Here is a 25,688-nt window from a genome sequence, read left to right as displayed (position 1 = left end):
TATCATCCAAAAAACCTACCCATAAAACAACATCTTTCATAAATAGAGAAGTAATACAAACCTTTTCTCCCATTCTGCTAAAACTAAATTTGCATATACGGGGGCCCTTTTCTCTCCCATTGCTACCCCTGATATTTGCCGAAAGTATTCCCCTTCAAAATATAAAAAAATTATTATTTAAGACAATATCTATAAGTTTTAGTAACAAGCTCCTTTTCACATTGTGTAATCCTTCGACATTAATAAGGCTATCATAAAAATACTCTAATCCCATGTTATGCAGAAAAACAGTAACTAAATTAATAAACGAAAGTTACAAATAGTCTTCTTCCAAAGGCAAATCTGTCAGCAACTCCAAACAATGCCATGAATCCCTAAGAATATGTTAATTGTTTTCTAAGGCTTTTTTGCAAAAAGTATCAATATATACAGCTAAAGGTTTAGTTTTAGAATTCCTAACTGCCACAATAGGTCAACAGAGTGAAACAAGCTTTAAAACTTAAAGCAAATGAAATAAAAAACACCACAACAGTGTGCCATCTCAGAACCTCGGTTTAATAATATATCACTTAAAATCAGTTAAAAATAAATCACTTAGCGCTTTCACCCTTTATAGTTCCTTGGCATCATCAGAGTAAAATCATCTTGATAAACTGAAGCTTACATATACTCTAAATTCACGTGATTACAAAAAATAAAAAATTAAAGAAACATTCAAGTCTTAACCTTTTGTCTACCTTAAAATAATAAGTTCCAAATCAAACTATAACAGTATAAAATTATAAAATTATATAATTATAAGCTTATAAAATTACACTCCTATCTAAAAAAAAATTAAAATACTTAAAATCATAAAAGCTTAATCTAACAACAATAGTGAACAGGTTTAATCAACTACCATACCAAGGACCTAAAAACCAAAACAATGCTTGAAGAATATCAACTGAAATATTGACATAACTTTGTGAACAAAATTTATCTATACATTTTATATTTTTAATTATCTAAGTTTCAACACACTGGCCATGGAACAACAATCATTAATGCCTGGAGCATCTGTGGCATTCAGTCTTAATTGCCACATTGTTTCTGTCAGTTCGAAAACAGTTTTATAATTGCCCCTCTCTTTCAAAACAACCATATCAATAACAACAAATATAAATAAATAAAAAATATATAAATATAGAGGATCTCAAACCAGTCTGAATAAGGGTCTGCCAACACTAAGTAATTCTGATTGTTCCACTCTAATATATCAGTGGCTACTGTTGGCCAAGGTAATTCAGGAATCTGGCTTAGATGAAATGGCTCTTTTTGCAAATGCAACTTAGTACTATTGGATACTGAACAAGATTAAAACACTTTATCAATGTCTTTTGATAGAGAAGGCCAAAATATTTACATTTCAGAGGATTGAGCTTTAGATTCACTTCACGCGCTCTGTTCAGAACTTTCCTGAGGTTTCTGTCATGCTGTGCTTCACCATTACCTCCAGCTAGTAAATCATCCACTGTTACAGCACATGGATAAAATGAAAAATTTGCTCCATTGCATGGTGAAAGTCTTCACTGGCAGAATTTATTCCAAAAGGCATTCTGAGAAATCCGCATCTGCTGAATGGGGTACTGAATGTAGTCAGTAAAGAAGATTTGCGATCAAGCATTACTTGACAAAATAAACTCTGCGTCTAAGACAGAAAAACAGTGGCATTTGGCATGATGGTAGCAACCTCCTCGAATGTACACAGGATGGTGGGGCCTCTTTAATGCTTTGTTTAAGTTTCTTGGGTCAATACATATTCTGATTTCATCTGAGACTTTCTTATGAGCAACTGCCATGGAAAATACCCATTCAGTTGGTTTTGTGACTGGACAAATCACACCTTGTTGCACCATTTTGTCTAACTGGACCTTGACTTTGTCTTGCATAGCTATTGGAACTTTTCTTGATGGTCTGACCACTTGACTGTCCTCTGAGTCTAATTTCATGGAGTACTCTGAGAAAATAGCATTGGTGAAACTGGATCTAGGACATGTGTTTACATGATGGACTTCTTTGGTAAAAGAAATCAGTTTCATTCTTAAACTGTTTCTGAGATGTAATAATGACTACACAGATCTTCTGGCTACATAAAATTGCAGGCTATAGCTGTTCCCAGCTGAATAACATGAAAGCACTACTGAGCCTTCAGTTTGAATCCGTAAGCTACAAGCTTCATCCAGTTGGCCAAATTAAGTTATTCATCAGCTCTTATTCTAGCAAATGTTTCTGCTGACATAACGTTGCACTTTGTACCAATGTCTACTTAGAGCTCTGTGGGTTACAATTGATCTGGACAGTACAAAACGCTTCATTCTTTGCCAACAAATCTACTGCATTAACCTTTTCACCAACCATTGATAATGCCATCTGCATAGAAAGTACAGTTGCAGCTGTCTATATGATTGACTTGCTTTTTAGAGTGACCTTTCTTAATAAATGAATGAGGCTTGCTTGACTTACAAAACTTTTGAAAGTGGTTCAATTTTTTACACTTGCGGCATTGCTGACCAAATGCTAAGCACTTCTCCCTTTTAGACTCATTATTGGCACCACAATTATGACAGTTAACAATAAGACTTGACTTGGGTTTTGCTGACTCACCCTTATGCTGCACTGAGCATGTCTGTTTTACTGAGCTAGTCTTAGAACTTGTTGGAAAGGTATGGGTTCTCCCTGGAAATCCTGCAGGAGCTGCAGCTGCCATGTGCTCAGGCCAGTTTCTTTTAGCCACGTGCTGCATGCTGTCTATATTTGCTCTAGAGGCTGCTGAAACCAGCACATGTTTGTGTGCCTTTCTATAAGCTCATGTATTTGACACATCTCTCAGGCTTTACTCAGTGTTAAATCATGGTCACAAAGCAAAATCTTTGTCACAGCAACGTTATTAACACCACACACAAGCCTGTCTTTTATTAACTTTTATTAACACCACACACAAGTCTGTCTTTTATCAACTTGCCTTTCATATCACCAAATCTGCACATTTAAGCCTTGTTTCTCAAGTCAGTAATATAAATTGCAAAAGTCTCCCCTGGCTTTTGGTCACCTGTACAAAACAGGTGTCTCTTCAATGTAACATTTGTCTGGGGGTTTCACATCTCTCTAATCTTACGTTTCAAGCACTCAGGGTCCTTCCTTGCTTCAGCTTGTGCAACAATATGGGAGTTTTCCCCTTCTCCTGTATATACTGCTGGTGCATACATAAATGAATGCTCTCTTTGAATGGCTTCTGACCTCACTAAGTTAAGCAAAATAAATGCCCTCGTACATGCATTTTTATCAGAAAAAGCTGTTTGTATGAAAATATCGTATGTCTACTCAAATACTCTCCAATTCTCAGCAATATTATGATCAAACACAAGTGGAATGGGTTTGCAAAATGCCTCTGTCATATCAAAACACGATAATAAAAACCCTTGGAATTATGTATAAGCATACACATACATGCCAGAAATTTATGCTGGAACTTGTAATTATGCCCAATAGCACAACAGACTTTATGAAATAACTGCACTTTGTAAAACAAGTCTCCGTAGAACAAGAACACTTTGAAATCAAAGTACATTGTGAAATGACCCCTTATCAGTGTAAGAAACACTTCGAAATGACTGCACTTTGTAAATAAACTGTACACAGCACAAGAACCTTCTCAAAATGGCTGTACTTTGCGAAATAACTCTGTACAGTGTGAGAAACACTTTGGAATGACTGTACTCTGTGAATAAAATGTACATAGCACAAGAAACTTTTCGAAATTACTGTATTCTGACTGCACTTTGCGAAATAACTATACTTTGCACACAGTAAACTCTTCAAAAGCACACACTGCAAGCACTTTGCACACTCTGAAAAACTTTGAACAACTTGAGTTATACTTTGAATAGCATTAGTCAAATCGAAATATTAGCTGATGTCAAAACATGGTCGTTTACTAAAAAAATGCAGTTGCCTTGCTTTTTTTTTTGCTTATTTTGCCCTTTTATTGTGCTCATTATGCCCATTTGACCTCTAATCATGCTCATTATACTTTTTTATGCTCAATTTACTTTTAACATGCTCGTTTTACCTTTAATATGCTCGTTATGGAAATCGGCAGTAACTCTGAATATAGTCATAAGTATTTCTGATAATTCTATCACATATTGTGTTTTCGAATATCTTGCTTAATTAATAATGCGTTTTGTGCCTTTCATTTGATTAATAATGCATTTTGAGCTACTGGTTTGATTAATAATTTGTTTTGTGCTATGTGAATGCTTTGTATAATTTTCTTTACAAAATAAATCATTTATGTGGGTTTTGGTTACCTGAAGCTCGTTTCTGGCTTTTTTTTTTTTTTAATCCTATGAGTACTGTATCACCCAACCTGCTCATTGTACCTTCACCGTTAACTCTGCACCTCACGGCTTGAAGAACTTGCACTCTCTATCCTGGTTCTGATACCATGCCATTTGTCTGGTCAGGATAAAACAGATGAGCAGTTGTAGGTTCGGATCAAGTGGCTTTATTATATACAAACACATCAGGATTGAGGCTTATTAACTTAAACTTAAAAAAACTTATAAACAGACTGACTACTGCACCCATACATGTTGACACTCTAGCTGTTCTCTCAAAATGGCACTGCTGCCTGCATGTACTCTCTGTTTATTTGCATTTACACTCACTTTGAAATGCTTCTAAAAGTTGCAACACACACTATGTTCTACACCTAGACTGATTGTTTTTGATGCCAGTTGACTTGCTGATGTGCAGTAAATCCATCAGTAATGGGCTGGAGGTTTCCTTATATGCCAGAAACATGTATCATCATGGATAGTTGCATGCCACAGTGGGCATTGCATTAATTGATTGACTTGTGCTTTGGTGATTGGTTTAATTTGATGGACTTCTGGTTTCACACATTTTAGTATGCCAAATAAGTTCTCCACCACATTTGAATTGCCTTGACATTATCTGAGGACTTGATGGCCTCAACAGTCTTGATTTTGCATATGGTTCAAAATACCATAACCAAAAATTACAATAATTACTGATTAAAGCTGTTATTCCTGTTTAATCATATATATATATATATATATATATATATATATATATATATATATATATATATATATATTGCATTATTATTAATACATGCAACATGTTAAAAATGAGGAAAAAGCTAATATTTATTTACATTTGGTTTCCAGACAGTGTACTGATCAAACATGACCTATTTCAGGTGCATCTTGCAGTGGAAAACAAAGACATTTCACATAAAATAAAAGAGGGATTAACAAGAGTTACACAGAAAAAAACAGTGCATGTACAATGTCATACCACCTCATTCAATATTTTGCAGAGCGTTCTATACAATATTTACAGTAATTTCTGTAGCCAAACTATAGTAATGCTATATCTATAAATTGTCTTTCTAATACAGTTCACATTCCAAACAGATGCCATACCATACTACCTTCTTTAAACCACTAGTATCCATTCTTCACAGCCTCCTACTTTCTCATTTTCTTTCACACTTATAATATTTTTATTGAATGATGTAGCAGTTCTCGTTGAACCCATCATAACCTTTGAATGATTTACCTGCAGTACAACTCTTACTCATAAATTCTGTCTTTAATAGATTAGAGAAATTATACTTAAATCGTCCTGCAGTATTAACATGCAGTAGAGTGGCTTGTGTAAATCACAACAAAGTTTCACTTTTAAGTTTTAATAATTTTTGCATCCATAAGAATTTTTAAATTAGTCTTCACATAGATATGCTTGTTTTGTGCAAATCCAGTTCTGGCCATTCCCTTAGATTTGTAGGTTGGATTCTTCCCTCATAAAGAGAAAATACATTTTTGCTAAACATATTTTTCTTTACTATTAGTAACAGCCATGAAAGAGTTCTTTGTTTTTTTAAACTCCATCCAGTATAGACCCTCACGTGCATGGTGCACCATATGTCATCAGCATTAGGCTGCTTCATTTCTTGTCCTTTTTCTACCCTACCCTGCACAGTTTTCACCTTGTGGTTGGTCCTGTCCTGTTTTCTGGTATAATTTCAACTCATCTCATATTCTAATACCTGTTCTCCCTGCTTTTTTTTAATTTTCACTCCTCTACTTTCCTTATTCTAGTCAGTCCAGGAACCTCTTGTATAATTCATGCTTTTGTACTGTTTCTGTTTCCTTCCACTCTTGATTAAAGATGGTTTTAAATGTGGTACTCGGCAGCTTCATAATGTTCATTTCACTTTTATTCCAGATGTTGTCCTCTTTCGTTATGCCCCATATACATAATTCCCAAGTATGTTCTGCTTCCTTTTGAAATACATCTCCACAAATCTGCCCTTGGTTCCAAACTTCTTGTGCCCAAACAGCAGTCCCAGAACTTGTGCGTCATTGATGTTTCTTCCTCATGACAACAACATCTGCTGTCCTGCTTTGTGCTTTCCTTTACAAAGCTCATGGGGTTAGACACCATCTACAAAGTTTTCTCAGGCTTTGACTGCCCATACCATGTAATTCCTGCATGTGCTTCACTGACTGAATTATCTTTTGCCTGTGTCCTGCAACTCCCTGGCATTGTTCTCCTTCTCCCCAATTATTGCTCATCCTGTCCTGCATTGACCATGCCCCTCTTTCCAAGAAACTGCTGATTAAACAGTATTTAGAGTCAGATGTGAGTAACAACTAATGGCTTCACAGATGGAAAACTTATTGTAGGTAGTCAGTAACAGGTCAGCTGTTTTAGTCATTTTGTAGGCATATGTGGAATAGGATTGTTGAAATGACTAGGATGAATGTGATGTGGTTCCAAGTACAGTTCTTGGTATACTGTCTGCAGTAAGGGAATATCTACAAGATTTGTTTACATGGAATAGGGTCCTCTAGTATGTTTGAATCGTGTGATGCTGCTGGTGGCATAGATTTTACATCACATTGAAAAATGTGACTAGATCTCAAGATCAATGCACATGAGTTTAACATGGCATTGGGATATCGCCCAGGTCAACTGATTTAGAGCTTGATGGAATTTCTGGGTGCAGTTGTTAGATATGGTACCCAGTGATTAGGATGTATCCACAGGTCTATATCACATAATCAAAGTGTGATATAGCCGATGACTTTAACATCGACACAAAGTAAGCAAAAAGTGATTACGCCAAAACACCTAAACTATGAAATTCAATATATCGAATTACCATGGTTGCCCAACAGGAATGGAATTAAACTTCTTAACTGAATAGGAAATGTAATTCCTTTTGTGCTGGCCAACCATGGTAATTCGATATATTGAATTTCACAGTTTAGGTGTTTCAACATTTTCAATCTTCACTTAATTTGTGTCGATGTTAAAGTCATCTCCTATATCATGCTTCGATTACGTGATATAGACCCTGTATGCACATTTGGGACTCACTGACAATATACCCAGTCATTAGTATACATCTACAAGTGGGAGTCATTGGCATGATACCTAGTGATAAAGATGCATGCACATATGGTATTGACATGCACAGGAACAAATACATGAAAACTGCCTGTATGTGAGTCATACAGAGCTTGCTGTTACTGATCAGAATATATGTAAATTATGTATTTAGCAAAGAACAGCCATACTAATACAAATAAGGGACAATGAACATGAGTAGCAAGGCACAGCACTAAAGAGCACATGCAGAAATCTACAAACTGGAGAAACCTGGTGCTGATATTCCTTCAGTATTATCAGACTATCCATAAATCCCAAGCAACACTGACAGACCCATAGAGATCCAGTTATATATCTACGCATATATACATGTCTGCTTAGATCACACAAGTATATAAATGTTTTTATATATATATACATATATATATATATATATATATATATATATATAGCTATATATATATATATATATATATATATATATATATGTGTGTGTGTGTGTATGGGTCTACTTTATTTAAATGAAATTACGTTTAAATGAAAGTTACTTCCCATTTCTCAGAAGCTGCATTACACTGAATGCACGGACTGCAGAATTCCTTTCCCTGTGAAAGGAACCACTTGCCCACCATGGAAATAAACTTAAACAGAGCAAAAGTAAACCCACGAAAGTGAGGTGCTTTTCCCCCATGCCCTCCTACTTAAATATACCAACTCTGAGATCCCACTAAACTGAAGAGAGGGCATGGTTCACCACTATGGCCAAGTTGTTCCTTTCAAAGGGAAAGGAAATTGGCAATCTGCGCATTTAGTGTAATGCAGCTTTGGAGAAATGGGATCGGATAAATAACTTTTGTTTAAACTCACTTTCATTGAAAGACAGTAGACCCATATATATATATATATATATATATATATATACACACACACACATATGGATTCACTTCAGAAGCTCAAAATACTGAAATCTTGAATTTCAGTATCTCGAGCCCAAGAAGCGGAATCCACAAAACAACGAAAATTCAAAACCTTGAATACCGGAAGTTTTGAATTTTGCAGTTTTACTACACACACACTCAGACACACACACACACACACACACACACACACACACACACACACACACACACACACACACCATCCACCACACAAACACACACAATCACTCTACTACATGAAAGAAGGGGGTCAAGCTCCCCTGCCCCCCCCCACCCCCTACTTAAATATTCTCACTCCGAGGTCACACTACATATAAACACACACAAAATGCCACCACACAAGCTACCTTCTCTTCGCATATGCACATCACAGCAACAAAACACACTGACACACACCACAGCCCCTACCCAAACCCCTTAACACATGCACACACTTACCTGAATACATGACCATAGTGGAACTTTAGAAGTGTGAGATTCAAAACCTCCAGTATTCCAGATTTTAAATTTTGCGCTTCTAAACTTTCACTATTATGTGGATTCAGCTTCTTGGGCTCGAAATACTGAAATTCGAGATTTCAGTATTTTGAGCTCCTGAACGGAACCCATATATATACACACACACACACACACACACACACACACACACACACACACACACACACACACACACTGACACACACACACACACACACACACACACACACATATATATATATATATATATATATATATATATATATATCACGTTTATATGTATGTACATACGCATACAGGAAGGAGAGAACAGCTTTATGAGAACTAAATGGAATTTAAGGTGCCAGTGTTAATGCAGTATAAATTAAAACATGTTGTTGCCAGAAAATAAATGAATGACATCAAAATTTCTAAGCTATAGTCATGTGACGTAGAATTTTGATAAGCTTCCTTTCTGATTATGTTTCATTAACCAATAAAAGGAATCAAACGTTTTCAAAATTTTAGAAGTAATTTGATCCCCGTAATCTGGGCTTCTTGAAAATTTAGATTATTCTTCATTTAATGTTTGATTTCTTCTATTTTTAGCTTATTATAGTATTAGATTTGCTTTGTTTTATGTTTTCTGTTCTGTTGGAGATGTAAGTGTTCTTTGCTGGGATCAGTTAAAAAAGTTACCAAAGAATTATTTTGCAAACTGTGATTAATATCAGATAATTAGTGAGTGGAGCTGAGAAACAGCATTGCTCTTTTATTTAGAGAGCCGAAGTGTTTGGCCTGCTTGCTCTGAATATTGCAGATCTCTGACTGCATTTTATTTTCAATTGAACCTTTTCATTTAAGGTTTTATCACATCTATTTTGTATCTTATTCTAGTATTACATTTGTTTTCATTTAAGTTTTCTGTTCTGTTGGAGTTTTAAGAGTTTTTCGCTAGGGTCAGTTAAAAAAAAAGTTACCAAAGAATTCCTTTGCAAACTGAATAATATCAGTTAATTAGTGGGGGACCTGAGAAACAGCATTGTTCTTTTATTTAGAAAAAATGTCTCTGTTTAGCTGAAGTGTTTGTTTGGCCTGCTTGCTCTGAATATTGCTGATCTCTGGCTGCATTTTTCCCTTCCACCCACCCAGTTGTTGTTATGTTCTTAAATTTGGTGGCTTTTGATTTGCCCACCCCTACTATAAATCTCATTGTGGACACTCCTCCCAGTCCCATCTCATCAGCTCATTCTATTGAGTAGAGAGAGATCATTTGGGAAGGCTCACCCCCTTAGTTTCTCAACCTTGAATTATCTTGATGTTATGTAGTCCAATCTCGCCTACATTCTTACCCGTGGGTTCGGAGCCGAACCTTAGCTCCGACTCGGCCATACTCTTGCTCAAAGTCTTTCAACTGACTGGGCTAAGAAGGTATCCCATGCTGCACTGCTCCCTTTCCCAGATCTTGTTTGCCGCTCATATAGCTCGGATGTGGTCTCACTCTTGGCTGTGGCTAAGTGCCCTTTTTGTCTTTATTGACAGTTTCTGCTTCAAAAATAAAAAGCTATTTTCATAGCTGTGTGTTGTGTGTGTACCATTCTAACCCTTGGTAAAAATTGTTGTTTCTGGTGTTATTGTCTTTTGTTGTGTCCCTCTAACTGTTTCCCCTATGGGCTAGGCCCATTTCAGTTAGTGGACCTATTCCGCCCCTTCTTCAGTGTTTCTTGTTAGTTTAGTAGGTACCTATCCTTTCGGGCTAGCACCATTTAAATTAGAGGACCTAGTCTTTCCTTGTGTTTTCCTGTTAAGACTGATTAAGTTAGAGGTCTTGTGTATTTGTCTGTTGTGGTTTTGCTTAGTTCCCGCGCTTTATATATATCAGTGGTTGACTGTTATTAACGGTTGTTTTTTCTTTCATCATGTCTAAGGATACGAACGAGCATAAGCCCTCAGGCTCTAAGAAGTGTTCTAAATGTGGTTATAAGATGTCCATCACCGATGGACACTCTGTCTGTGTTTATTTTCTGGGGGATATTCACCTCCAGGAATCTTGTACTTTTTGCCATGCATTTAGCCCACGTGTTCTTCAGGAGAGGAAGAACAAACTAATTTTGAAAGGACTTTTGAAACCCTCCTTCGAGGAGGATTTGGGAAGGGCTTCTAGCTTTAAGTCCTCTCCCTCTAAGGCTAAAACTTCTAAGGCAAAAAAGTGCTCTCCAGCTCCATCTGTATCCTTGGAGCCTCCGGAGAAAGTAGTGAAATCTTCTGTGGCATCCTTGGCTCCACAGTTCTCGGAGCCGCAGGAAGTTAGTATATTGACTGAATCTGCTTTGGCTCCAAGTCCCTCGGAGCCGATTACAGAGGTGCTAGTTTGGAGCCGGTCACGAAATTTTAGGCCGGTCTCTCCTCCTTGTAGGTCTCCTTCGGAGAGGAAGTTTAGATCTCCTTCCTTATCTTCTAGGTCCTCTAGGAATCTTTCAGATGTGGATATAGATAGAGTGGTCCAGAGACTTCTCCAGTCATTGGTTCTGGCAAAATTGTTTTCGGTTCCAGCCCAGTCGGCTCCAGAGCCTGTCACCCAACCAGCGTCGATACTTCCTCCGATCAATTCTCAGCTTTCAGAGCCAGAATGGTCGGCGCCATCAGATGACCCTAGGTCGGCTCTGATGGCCCATCCTGGCTTATCGGCTCTGGCTTCAGCTCTGACCCTGTCGGCTCCGTTCACGGGGTCCAGGACTCATGGTTCCTCAGTCGTACCCAAGGGGGAAGCCTCGGGTCACTTTTTGGCTCCCAGCCTCCCTCTCGGTGCTTCGGCTCGGGGATGCCTGACCCTGCGTTGGCTTCAGACCATATCCCTTCTGCTCCGAGGTCTTCTTCAGAGCTGGGGGGACCAGCTTTCGAGGCCACGCGGAGCGCACTGGCCAGCTCCTCAGCGACACCATTCAGTGGTAACACTCTGTCCCCTGCAGCTCCAGTGCATGTCTCTGATCTCCGTCTTTCTTTTGACAGCGGAGACCCAAGGCCTCAGGATACCCCCATGAGTGGTCCCCTTCTTCAGAGCTGGGGGGACCAGCTTTTGAGGCCATGCGGAGCGCACTGGCCAGCTCCTCAGCGACACCATTCAGTGGTGACACTCTGTCCCCTGCAGCTCCAGTGCATGTCTCTGATCTCCGTCTTTCTTTTGACAGCGGAGACCCAAGGCCTCAGGATACCCCCATGAGTGGTCTCCTTATTTCTGAGGGCCCCTCAGTGTTTTTGCCTGAGGAGCCACCCAGAAAAAGAACGTGCAAGAGGAAGCACATTGACTCCCAAGATGAGTCCCTCATTGCAGACACCGACCTCGAGGAATCTGAGGGGTCCCCCAAGTCATCATCTGAGTATGTCTCTTTCTTTGACATCCTGGAAATTTTGAAGCAGAGGAGTGACTGGCCCTCCAAAGCTCCCGCCGAAGAGGAGTCGGTGTTCCTGAAGGCCTTCGGGGCTCAGCCCTCTGCCTCCTGGGTGTCTCCACCCTTCAACGAGCTTTTAGATCTGGTTTGTCGAAGGGTGTGGGAAACCCCTGACTCTATGGAACCAGTCCCCAGGAGACCCAACAAATTCTTGTCCGCCCCCCCCGACAAAGAGTTTCTATCCTAGGGAGTTCCTGTATATGCCATGGTGGTGGCAGTGGTCACCAAGAAGGAACTGGATGAGACTTCATCTACTGTCCATCTTCTAAACAAGGAGTCTAGGACCATGGATTGGTACAGGAAGCATATGTTTTCTTCAGCGGCCTTTACACTGCGGCCACTGAATTACTTGTCTCATTTTACACGGCTCCAAAGAGATCTCCTGAAAGAGCTTGGAGATACTCTACAGGGTAATGTTTCTGATGTGGTGGCTCAGAAGGTCAACACTCAGATGTCTACCCTCAACTCTATTGCTAACTCCTCCATAAGGCTGATCTCTTACGCAGCCGAAGGAGCGGGTAGGGCAGCAAGTTCAGGAGTTGCTCTTATGAGACACTCCTGGATGCGCCTCTGTAATTTTGCGGAGGCCTTCAAGTTTACATTCACCAACGCCCCATTTGATGGTTCCTCCTTATTCAGAACCAAGGTGAAGGGCACTCTCACTAGGTGCGAGCAAGAGTGAAAAACTCTGTCTGCTGTGGGAGTCCATTTTTCCCTACCCTCTAGGCCTTATCCCAAGACCCAGAGGGGTGGGAAGATGTGGTTCAAAAATCACAGAGATGTTTTCATGATGCACAAGGTGAGTCCCCCTCCAGAGGCAGGGGAGGGGGTGGTAATTCTGGTAGATGCCAACCTAGAGGCAGAGGAGGTCCACGTAACCAGGGAGACCGTGATTCCTTTCATGGTTCTCCCTACCAGCGCTCCTGATGGGAGGCCCAACTGTGCATTTCCGGAGCCAGTCAGGGGTCACATTTCACTATACCCAAAGGCCTGGCAAAGTATAACTCAGGACCAATGAGTATTAAAAATAATCTCTGGAGGATATCGCATTCCCTTCTCTTCAGCTCCCCCTCTGATCAAAAAAATCTCAGATGTTCCACCCAATCAAAGGGATTCCACAGCTTCAGAGGTTTTAAAGCTGCTAGAAAAAGGAGCCATCCAGCCTGTCCCCTTAGACCAGATCGGATTAGGGACTTACTCCAGATTTGTTTTGGTGCCGAAAATAACAGGGGACCTGAGACCCATTTTGGATCTCAGCAGATTGAACACCCATGTAAAGAAGTCCAAGTTCCGAATGGTCACATTGCAATCTATTCTCCCATTGTTGGGAAAAGAAGTGTGAATGTGCTCCATCGACCTCAAGGATGCTTACTACCATATAAAGATGGACAGGGTATCCAGAAGTCATTTACGCTTCCGGCCTGGAGCCAGTCATTTTCAATTTTGCGCCCTGCCCTTTGGTCTCATCACAGCCCCCAGGGTGTTCACCAAATGCATGGCAGTGGTAACGGCTCACTTGAGATGTCAGGGATTCCAAGTGTTTCCGTACCTGGACGACTGGCTCCTTTTTGCCACCACCAGGCATCTACTCCTACAAACTAGAGATGCCACGATCAATCTGTGTCAACAATTAGGCATAACTCTAAATTGGGAAAAGTCTGCCTTGTTGCCCTCGCAGCATGTCACCTTGGTCATGAGGGCATTCTTACCAAGAGAAAGGATTCAAAGTTTACAACAGCAGGTGTATGCGTTACTCCCTTTGAGAAGAGTGAAGGCAAGACTGATCTTCAAATTGTTGGGCACGATGCTTGGCTGCTGCAATCATGCTGGTTCCCTTGGTGAGGCTACACATGAGGCTCCTTCAATGGCTACTCTTCAGCCAGTGGTCTCTGCAACATCTTCCTCTTTCTCATCTCATAATAATCACAGACAGGTGCAAGCAGGATCTACACTGGTGGCTTCACACCAGCAACTTTGACGTGTGAAAACCCTTTGTTCTGTCCTCTCCAGTTGGCACAGTGACCACGGACGCCTCCCAGATAGGGTGGGGGGGGGCATTATCTAGGCAGAACAGTCCAAGGCACATGGCAAAAACATGAAATGCATCTGCATATCAATGTCCTGGAGATGAGAGCAGTGCTACTAGCGTTGCAAGCACTTCAGAGTTTTCTTCCTCTCGGGACAATTGTGATCCTCACAGAAAATATGTTGGTGGTATGGTATCTAAACAAACAGGGAGGAACCAAGTCGTATCCCCTTTGCAGACAGTCCGTGCGAGTGTGGCAGTGGGCAGTGGCTTCACAATGTTTTCTTGTAGCAACGCACATTCCAGGGAAGTCCAATGTGATTGCCGACAGGTTGAGCAGAGCAATTCTGATGCCTCACGAGTGGTCCCTGAACAATCAGGTTGCGTAGCAGATTTTCCACAGGTGGGGTCAGCCTTGCTGCAACCTATTTGCCAGCCCCCTCAATACCAAATGCAGCAGCTACTTCACCCTTTCCCCCCTCAGGGGGAGTCACCCAGGGACGCTCTAGTTCACGATTGGCCCTCCGATCTACTGTATGCCTTCCCTCCTGTTCCTCTGCTGACAAAGGTTATTCAGAAAGCGCAATCTTTGGGAAGCAAAATGATTCTGATTGCTCCACACTGGCCTCATCAAATTTAGTTCCCCTTCCTCCATCCTTACCTAGTGGACACCACCTGGATTCTGGACCCTCAACCAGATTTGCTGACTAATATGTCAGGGCAGCTCCATCCTTCTCTTCAGACCCTCCGGCTGACAGCCTGGCTCCTCCACTTCCATCATTAGTAAGGCTTCATCATTTTTCACCGGAAGTGGTTCATATTCTGTCATATTCCCATAAGCCTTCCACCAGAAAAATCTATTCCAGCAAATGGAAGAGCTTTTCCATCTGGGAGCATGCAAGACAAATTGATCCTTATACAGCTTCAAATTCATCAGTCCTGGAGTTCCTCTCCATGCTTTTCAACCAAAGATCAGCGGCCGCAACTATTAAAGTCCAGTTGGCGGCTATTTCCAATTTTCTCGTCGATTATGAGCCTAGTCTCATGGCACACAGACTTTGTAAGGCATTCCTGAAGGGCACTATGCTGCTTTGTCCTCCAGTTTTTGAACCAGTTATGCCTTGGGACTTAAATTTTGTTCTACAATATCTCACTTCACCCCCCTTCATGCCTGCAGCCACTTGTGATTTAAAATATTTGACTTGGAAGACAATCTTTTTAGTAGCCATCACTTCAGCCAGACATGTCTCGGAGCTTCAAGCCTTATCAGTTAGACCACCTTACTTGATTTTTCATAAGGACAGGGTTTCTCTCAGACCTAACCCTTCCTTCCTACTGAAAGTGGCTTCCGTCAGTAATCTAAACCAATCCATTGAACTACCTGTATTCTTTCCAGAGTTCTCGAACAAGGCAAAATTTAGATTTCATCAGCTGGATGTGCACAGACAATTATGATTCTATTTACATAGAAGGAAGGATCTCAGAAAATCGGATCAGTTGTTTGTCTCATTTTCAGAAAACAGGATTGGGTCTCCTGTTTTCAAAGTCACTTTGTCCAGATGGATTTCCAGTGGTATTTCATTCATTTATGCTTCAGGTGGCAAGGATTTACCATTTCAAGTGAAGGTTCATTCTACTTGATCTGTGTCAACATCTACAGCTTTTCAGGCCAGGTTGTCTATGGATGATATTTGTGCTATGGCTACATGGGCATCTCCTCACACCTTTGGTGCTCACTACAAGTTGGATTTGGTGTCCAGAGGCAGGTCTTCCTTTGGTTCCACAGTGCTCAGGAATATTTTCCACTGAGCCTCTCAGGATTCAAGTGCTGGAGACGCTGTCCCACGGGTAAGAATGTAGGTGAGATTGGACTACATAACATCAAGAAGTTATTTACTCACCATAACATTCGATGTATGTAGTCCATCTCACCTCACATTCTTACTTACCCCCTCCTTCCCCCATCCTGGAGGACCTAGGGGTTAGGTATGGTTTCAAATTCCTTTCTGGTTAGTATGTTCTTCCTTCTCTATATGTTGTTGTATGTGGAGGAGTGAATGATTAGCTCACAACAAACAAGATCTGGGGAAAGGGGACAGTGCAGCATAGGATACCTTCTTAGCCCAGCCAATTGAAAGACTTCGAGCTAGAGTATGGCCGAGTCAGAGCCGAGGTTCGGCTCTGAACCCACGGGTAAGAATGTGAGGCTGAACCCATGGGTAAGAATGTGAGGTGAGATGGACTACATACATCAAACGTTATGGTGAGTACATAACTTCTTGTCTCCTCCCTTCCCACTTAACCTGAAAAAAATCACACTTTATTCATCTGCTTTTGCTGTATTTGTGATTCTTTCTACTTTATTACTTTATTTTGCTTTTGCTGCTTGTTCTTAAAAGTATTCAATTGCATTTATTCTATTGTATTTATTACAACTTGTTAGTAGCCTAGTTAAATAGTAACTGTTATTCTAAGCTGTTTGCCTTAAGCACTTGGACTTCAGGCCAGTTGTTTTACATTAGGAAGGTTTGTGGTCTATAATCTTGTGGCAGGAGAGGTAACTTAAATCCTTCTAAGTCAGGGATTGCTGGTTGAAGGCTTAATGTGTCTGTAATTATTAAATTGTCTTAGTTCTGGTTTAAGCACTTGAGCTTCAGGCCTGTTATTTTACATTAATAAGGTTTGTGATCTATACTCTTGTGGGAAGAGAGGGTAGATTCTGCCCTTCTGAGCTGGGAATTGCTGGTTGAAGGCTTATTGTGCCTGCTAATATGAACTGTTTCTTTCTGAAATTAGTGCAGATTGTTTGCTGTAGCATAGACTAGATTTAAACCTGCTGCGTCTAGCTCTGCTTGTATAATTTGGGCACTAAACCAGGCCATGTTTTGTTGGAGAGGGTTCCCCTACACACTATTGGCAGGAGTGTGCAGTTAGAACTTCTCTGATTGAAGGTTGCTGGAACAAGGCTCACTTTTGAGCTTTTGTATTTTCTAATTGGTAATTTGTTGAAATCAGTTTACTCTTATTTTCTGCTGTTATATTTAAGTGTGTATCTGTTCTCCTGTGTTAACTCGACCTTAACATACTTTAAATTTCTTTAGCATAGTCCGATTACAGGTTTTTCTGTATCAAAATCTGTGTGATTTCTGTGTTTCCTGCTATACCATCTTGTGTTGGCTGGGGCCTGCCTGCACATAGTGGGAGTAAATGAACTGAATAGAACTGGTCTGACATAGGGTGTTTAAGAGCTCACGGACAAGGGCCAGTGTTTCTCTTTTACCTTCATTTCTTGTGGTATTTAAACCCTGCATTTGCATGGGTTTGTGCTTGTTTGCATGTTGTGCACTGCCACTGTGCTGTTTTAACCCTTTGCAAGGTATGTCAGCTGCATTTTTTCCCTTACCAGTACTCCTGTGTAAGTGAGACCCTCCCTTGCAGATACTGTATTGATTTTATTCAGCCCTACTCAAACGTATAGGCACTCTCCACAGATAGTACCCACTCTACTATCCGTGACCTCTCTTCCACTGATTCTGATAACATTGGATGGACAATTTTCTATGTTTTCTCCTGCTAGTCTGGTTGATATGGGCATCCTAAGACAGTATAGCAACTGCTTCATGTACATGGACAACCCTCTACTACTACCACCTAGGAACACAATATGTGAGAGATGCAATTACATTAAGAACCTATAATACTTGCTGTGTCAGTCAAAAGCTATTACATCTGGCACTGAGAAGGTTGTCTGTGCAAACACTACAAGCACAATACCTCTAACACCACCCTACACCTGTACAATACACTCCTACATATGCAGAGGTTCTCAACAAAATCATACCTAAATAAGAGACCTCCGCAGCAAAAACCCACATGCACATCACAACCCACAGCATGATGCCCCTCACCAGGCTAGATAAGGACAAATCCATGATAAATTACTTATCAGGTGCTAGAATCCATCAAATCATGCACACACTCAAGTCTCTTAAAAACAGGTACTGTTATGACTCTGTTGTAGTCCATATTGGTGTGAATGACTTGAGACATGCCTCTCTGGACTATATGAAGAGGGACATGATTGAGCTTGCTGAAAATGTGTCCCAGGCAGGTATGTCCCTAGCCATAAGCAGCATCCTACCCAGAATGATGCTTCAATACAAACAGAAAATGATCAACTTTAACAGCTGGCATAGTTTCTGCTGTTATTCCAGGAGGACATGATTGACAGACCACGATGCTTTGCCAAGGATAGCCTTTATCTGTCTCCCCTGGGCTTCAGATTTTTGGCAGAGGCTCTTGTTTCCCCCCACAGTGCCTTTTTAGGCAAAGTCATGAGCACAAAATTACCAACATGAAAATTTTTTCTAAATGAAATTTAACAGTCATGCTGCTAAAAGCTATGAGTCTTAGCATGAAAATGCACTCATTGTACGCATTCCTTGCCATGGAGGATGCTGACATTTGTGTAGTCACTGAAACGTGGATCAAAGCTGAGGAGGGCACCCAAGCCTTTCCAGATTACTCATCCTACCATACTTTTAGACCCCAGTGGAGGGCTACAAAGCCAAAGGAGGTAGAGTTTAAATATTTATCAAAGACATAATAGGCTGGTCAAACAGTATGACACACAGGAAACACTCCAAGTACAGTTAACTGTTGAAAAAACATCTATTCAAATCATAGCTAGCTACTAACCCCCGACCATGACTCAGGACACCCATTCCTCCTAGCTGGACTTACTTGAATCCATCACAATTCAACCATTTACCGTGATCCTAGGTTACTTTAAGTACCCAACCATAAAGTGGAAAACCTATTCCAGCCCGAACATGAAAACCCAGAGATTCCTCAACTTTGTCACTGCCAATGCATTGGATCAGCTGGCTGACACCCCCAGAAGAGGTGAAAATATCCTGGACCTGGTACAAACCAACATGAGTAGCCACTGTACTACCCCTACAGTGTCATCCTCCTTGGTAAGATCCGACCATAAAGTGATCACTTTTGAAGTCACCATTTCCCCTGACTCCCCCTTGTCAGGGTCAAACAAAAAAACTTTTCCAAAGCTGATTACAATCTCTTGAGAGCAGGTGTAAGCAGCTTCACAGCCACCATCCCTTCAGTTGGAACTAGCACTAATATCCAAGCCTATACCAAAAAACTTTATAAGCACCTACATAGCTGTACAGACTGACCAATACCTGACAGGACCAAATTATCTTCCTCAAGGAAGAGTAAACCTGTCTGGTAGAAAGCAGCAATATACAAACTCTACAGAATAAGGAACAAATTGCTGTTCAGGACCAAGAAGGAGCAGATGCAAGCTGGAAACAATCTCTCCTTTTACTGAACAAGCAAATAAGGTCACTAGTGAAATCTTCTAAGGCTAACTTCAAGTCCAAATTCACCACATCCACTAAAGACAATCACAAGGCCTTCTTCACATACATCTGCAATCTCAAAGATAACACCCAAATCTGCTCTGAACTGGTGGTCAAGAACACCACATATACAAATGCCGTAGATATGGCAAACCTACTGGCAAACAGGTTCAGTGGAAATATCACCCCCCATTCCTCCCATCAGTTAAACAATACATCCCCTACACCTGCCCCCCTCCCCTCATCACCAGGGGGAAGGTCTTTAATGCCCTCTCAAAGACAAAAAATACATTCTCCATGGGACCTGACAACATCCCTGACTGTGTTCTACATGAACTCAGGCATGAACCCTCAAGTCAATTAGGTACCCTATACAACCAAAGCCTGAGCACCCGCTTCATCCTAGGCAAATGGAGGACAGTCATTGTCATCCCTTTACACAATGGTGAAGCATCCACTGACCCAGGCAATTATAGGCCCATCAACCTAATTAGCCTGATCTGCAAGGTCATGGAATGTTTTATCATCGAGCATAGAAACAAGGCAATTGGCAACCTCCCAAGTTATCGATTTCACACAGTTTGATTTTGTTAAAAGGAGATCATGCCTTTTAGACTTGGTTGGCTTCTTCGAAACAGTCACCAAAGCCATGGACGAGGGGAAGACGGTGCACACCACCTACCTTGACCTAGCCAAAGACTTCGGCACTGTTCACCACCTGGGCATAATAGATAAACTCTCCCAGCTAGGCATCAGCCCATATGTTACTAGATGGGTAGCTAACTGGCTCACTGATAGAACCCACTCAGTCAAAATAGTGGAAGCCACCTCTAGTAGTAGACTAGTAACAAGTGGTGTACCCAAAGGATCGGTCTTAGGGCCTCTACTGTTTGGGATATACTTTTCTGAGGTGCATGTCAAAACCCGTGGTGTGTGGATGACCACATTTGCAGATGACCGCAAGCTGGGAGCTGTCAGATTTCCCCTTGTGATGTGAACATCCTTCAAGAGGGCCTTACCCAAACTAATGACTGGTGCCAGAAGTGCCAGAAGCATGGCCTCAACTGAATCCCAAGAAATGCATCATTATCCTCATTGAAGAAAATGGTGTCCCCACTAATTATTACATTAATAAAAATGTATTAATCACGCAATCAGTCATGAGGGACTTGGGCACCCAGGTTGATAGCAGCCTAACTTTTAACCACAATGTTTCCTCCTTGTATGGAAGGCTTTCTACATGGCCCACCTCATAAAAAAGGGTATTTCTTCCAGGAATAAAGCGGTCATATCATCCCTTTACTCCTCCCTTATCAGACCCATTATCAAGTACAATGCCCCCTTTGGCATGTACCTTGCAAAGCACATAAAGCAGCTAGAGAGACCACTGAGGTTCTTGACCAGGTAAATCCAGGGTCTCAAACAACTGGCCTATACAGATAGGCTAAAAGCCCTGTTCATCTACTCATTCTCATACAGACTGCTCAGAGGTAACCTGTGTCTGGCATGCAAGGCCATCTCAGACCCAGCCTTGATGACGTTGATGCATATCCGTAAGTCAGACTCTACTCAGACAACCCACATGCAAGGCCTCTACCTGGTCTGTGACATTAAAAAAACTTGTTGGCGGGATAGATCTGTGTCCCAGTGACTCCCCCATCTGTGGAATTGACTCCCTCTCCATGTCAAGCAGAGTAAATCACTAGCCCTCTTTAAGAGGAACCTGGATGACTGGATAGGAAACAGAAAATAAACCCCTGGTATCCCACCTTGTGTCTCTGCTGGACAGCGGAAACAGTTACTGACTTTTTTGTAACATGGGTGAAATTCCTAGCTACGCTTATAAGGGCCTCCGGGCCAATAGCCTAGTATTATCCTATGAACCTATTATCTTTGTAGTAATCACTAGGCTATCTTTAGAAATATAGTACAAAAGGAATGCATCAGGCTTGAGTTCATACTAAATTCTTATATTACAGGCAAAGGTGCTAATACCAAAAACAACATGCGTTTGTGAATTGCTTTATGCTTAAAGTCTAGAACAAGTTGCCACCGATTTTTCAATGTAGTAAATCCATTATGCAGTTGTGAAAAATATATAATGTAGCTTTCAAGAGATGCTTATGGGATTGTGGATTGGGAACTGAAGGCTAATATAAGGATCTTTGTGTTTGAGCAAGTATGTATGCAAATTCTTTGACAACATTGTTTTCCTGTCCTTTGAGAAAATGACCCATCTTCATCTTTCTAGTGCTATGTCTCAGCAAATCAGAAACTGAATCTACTTTAGCACTGAATATTTGAATGGATATGTAAGATATCATGCTACATAATACTCAGCTATAAAGAGGGAAGATAAATCCTTGTGTATGCTGGTAACAGACTTTGGTATTGAAAGTCTAGAAAAACTGTTATAAAAATGGTGAGTAAGGAAATTACTGTTTGACAAATCAGAACAGTAAAATTAGCATCATGGATTATAGAAATAAAGGAGAAACATAGGCTAAAGCAAGAGTAGCATTAATACCGGATGCCATGATAACATGCCTTAAATAGTACTTTTCGCTCACTGAAAGGGATATATATATATATATATACATGTGTGTCTGTATATATCTATATATATATATCTATATCTATATATATGTATATATAGATATGTCTGTGTGTATATATATATTGATTTACTTAAATTCTTAATTGCATCTGCTTTACAATTAAGCATACGCATTGATTCAGTAAAAAATGAAATTTTGCATCATGTTAGGAATTTTATGGTTAAATTATAAAATAGTAAACCACAATAAATTGTTTACCAAATAATTATTTTGCACTTTGCACTTTGACCTGGATGTTATATAAGATTGTTTCCTTTGTAGATATACTAAGTTCTGATAAAGTCAATGCTGAGTTGCACATGACAAAAGTACTTTAACCTAATGTTATTTCCTTATATTTTATTTTATATTACAGATGTAATGAGCATCAAGTTTTGTTTTATTAAACACTGACAAGTGGAGAAGAAGATGCTGTGGAATTCATTCAAACATACCACTACACCTTATTTCAGTTTACTGTTTTTTCGTGGTTATTGCTGCTTAAACCACTGACTAGTGCATTATAAAATAGATCCATTGAAAATGTGCCTTACTAAATCCACAGCAGCAGCCCGATAAGAATATCTAACTCTATATAGCTGTGTTAATGAACCTTCAAAAATCAAATTATCCAATATTTATGGCCACATGGTGTATGCTACAATCCAAATAATCTTGTCAGTTAGTGTTATTCTTTTTTTTTATATCTTTTAATTATGGAGTTTGTGAATTGTTGCTAGAGGATGTGCATAGGTTATAAAATAGTGGAGTAAAAATATAGTTTGCTTCGTATGCAAAATAGCAAATATGTACGACATTTATAGCCATGCAGTAAAATAAAACATGCTGTATTTTAATATCTTTTAAAAATATTATTCCATGAATCACATTAGTAAGCCAGTTAGCAGCTGAGTTATAATGTGATTGAATTTCCTATAACCATTATGAAATGAGACCTGGCCCCTCAAAGTAATATTTACTTTATTACAAACAGCAAGACAAAAATGATATAACCAAAACAGAGGCAAAAGTCAAATATAACCACAAAACATGAACAAAGGAAAAAGCTAAGAGACACCACTATCTAGGGGGAATATTTACCACATAGCCAACATTAGAAAATAAAAAATAATCGCTGACAAGAACACACACACACACACACACACACACACACACACACACACACGCACACATGCACACACACGCACACACACACACACACACACACACACACACACACACACACACACACACAGATGAAGGCAATGGAGTTGAATTTTGAAAAATAAAGTGTAGTGGTGGCAGTATAATCTGTATGTTTATATCATTGAATTATATAATAGATCATGGCTATTCTAAAACTAATAATGTACAGTAGGAAAAGCATTCTGTCAATAACGCAAAAGTGTCATGTACTCACACATACACTGACATGCGCTTGTTAAAAAATACAAATTAAAGGAAATATTTTTTAAACTTGTGTTCACGAGTTAATTATATCTAAAGCAAAACAAATAGAATAAAATAATCTGTACTTCAAAAATAATAATGTGTAGCATTTATTTGTAGTATTTACAGACCTATGCTTTTATTAGCTGACTCAAGATTTGCCCTTATGTTGTAACTTCAACATTCCTGGATAACTACTGTACAACTCACATTCACACCATTAATTTTATCTTGTATATAATCTATCTTTCACCCCTACACACGTATGTTTGTATCTATCTCTCTCTCTCTCTCTCTATATATATATATATATATATATATATGTGTGTGTGTGTGTGTATGTGTGGTGTGTTCAAAAAGCAAAACTGTGGCTCCATTATACATAAACAATTTAAGTACATGAGCAATGTCAGTCTGAGAAATGATGCAGAAAATGTAACTTGAACACTACATGGCCTTAATAAGTAATTGGATTATACATAGACTAAACATTCACCTGAATTAAATTGGTAAAGTACATTTAGACAGATGTGTGTGAATACAGAAAGTCTGCAAGGACTGTGCATGTAGAAATGTATAGGAATTAAATGGAGTCATTAATTAACTAAGGAAGTAGATCAATATTGTGGTAATAGAAAGGTAAATTATGTGAATACACAAGAAACATTTTTCCCCGTGGTTTAATAAATAAATCAATGTTTCACAGGAGATGATAGAATTAAGATCAGCTGAGCAGGTGTAGAGAATGTAAGATAAAACAGTGAGGATGTTTTATTTTGATTATGTACTGGCAATGGTTCTGTGAAGCACTGATGCATACTAGATATTTATGATCAACAGTAAGGTCTCATAGACCTATGACTTTCTATGCAACTCTTTCAACAGGATATCCTATAAGCAGCTTACGTTTTCAGTATTATTTTGTATGTTATACATTGTTGTGGTGTGATAGTATTATTTTATTGAAACTGCTATAACAAGACTAATTTATCTGTTCTTACTATTTATGGTATTTTATTTATATGAATTCTGTTCACTTCTGCAATGTTTTCCATTTAACATCTTATTTTTGAGTCTGTGCTTTATTTCACTGTATAAATGGTCATAACACTAAATGGTTTTCTAGTTCTAGGCTACTTACCTAAATTAACAAAATGGCTACATTAATAAATTAAGCAAAATATCTTGTGTACCCTTTGTATATACTAGCAACATATATTTTTCTGTGCTTGTTTTATTTTAGCCCTGTTCCTGTGATTAACTGGCGAAGGGCTGATGGAGTGCCATTTCCTAGTAAAATTAAAGTGAAAAAGTCTAACGGACTTCTTGAGATACCGAATTTCCAACAAGAAGATGCAGGAGTGTATGAATGTATTGCAGAGAATCCGAGGGGGAAAAATGTGGCAAGAGGACGCCTTACTTACTATGGTGTGTGACTTTAAATGTTACTGTTTGAACATAACACTGTAATCTGGGATGGGTAAACATTAAAATGGAGAAAATTATGAAAGAACTTGTTTCATGGCAAGCATTAATGCCTTTACTGTGGATATTGATGTATCTGTTTTGGCAATACTGTAGTCTCAGGTACAGTGATGAAGATTTTCCCAGATTTTTTTCCCCTTTTTCATTCCATATATTTAAATATTGTTTTAGCATTAAAAAAGGAATATTTCTTCATTCAAAAATTAGTTCAGGGTGAAGTATTTCAACAGTATGATTAAATCAATTCATAAATAAATACCCTAAACTAACAAATGTGACACTGTCCTGAAACTAGGAGTAAAAAGAAATGTTCAATGTAGCACTATACCTCCATTTTATCTCTTCCACTTAGAAACAGGCTGTGGGTAGCCAGGGCATGGCTTTTTACTATTGCCACATTTTGCTTACTGAACTACAACAGCCTTTCACTGTGTTTT

General features: G+C 39.6%; 1 protein-coding gene across 1 annotated transcript in view; it reads left to right on the top strand.

Annotated features, from left to right (window-relative positions):
- The window catches only part of LOC122807067 (contactin-3-like), a 2,190,808-nt gene that overhangs the window by 1,398,116 nt on the left and 767,004 nt on the right, over positions 1–25,688 (top strand). The window contains exon 8 of the mRNA XM_044077995.1: positions 25,010–25,194. Within this exon, the coding sequence (XP_043933930.1) occupies positions 25,010–25,194 (185 nt within the window). The remainder of the gene's footprint in view (positions 1–25,009; positions 25,195–25,688) is intronic.

Source organism: Protopterus annectens, chromosome 7.part0, assembly GCF_019279795.1.
Source record: "Protopterus annectens isolate FY-2018-M chromosome 7.part0, PAN1.0, whole genome shotgun sequence".
NCBI classification, from domain to species: domain Eukaryota; kingdom Metazoa; phylum Chordata; order Ceratodontiformes; family Protopteridae; genus Protopterus; species Protopterus annectens.
Note: the sequence above shows the minus strand (reverse complement) of the source record. Positions and strands in the feature narration are given on the sequence as shown.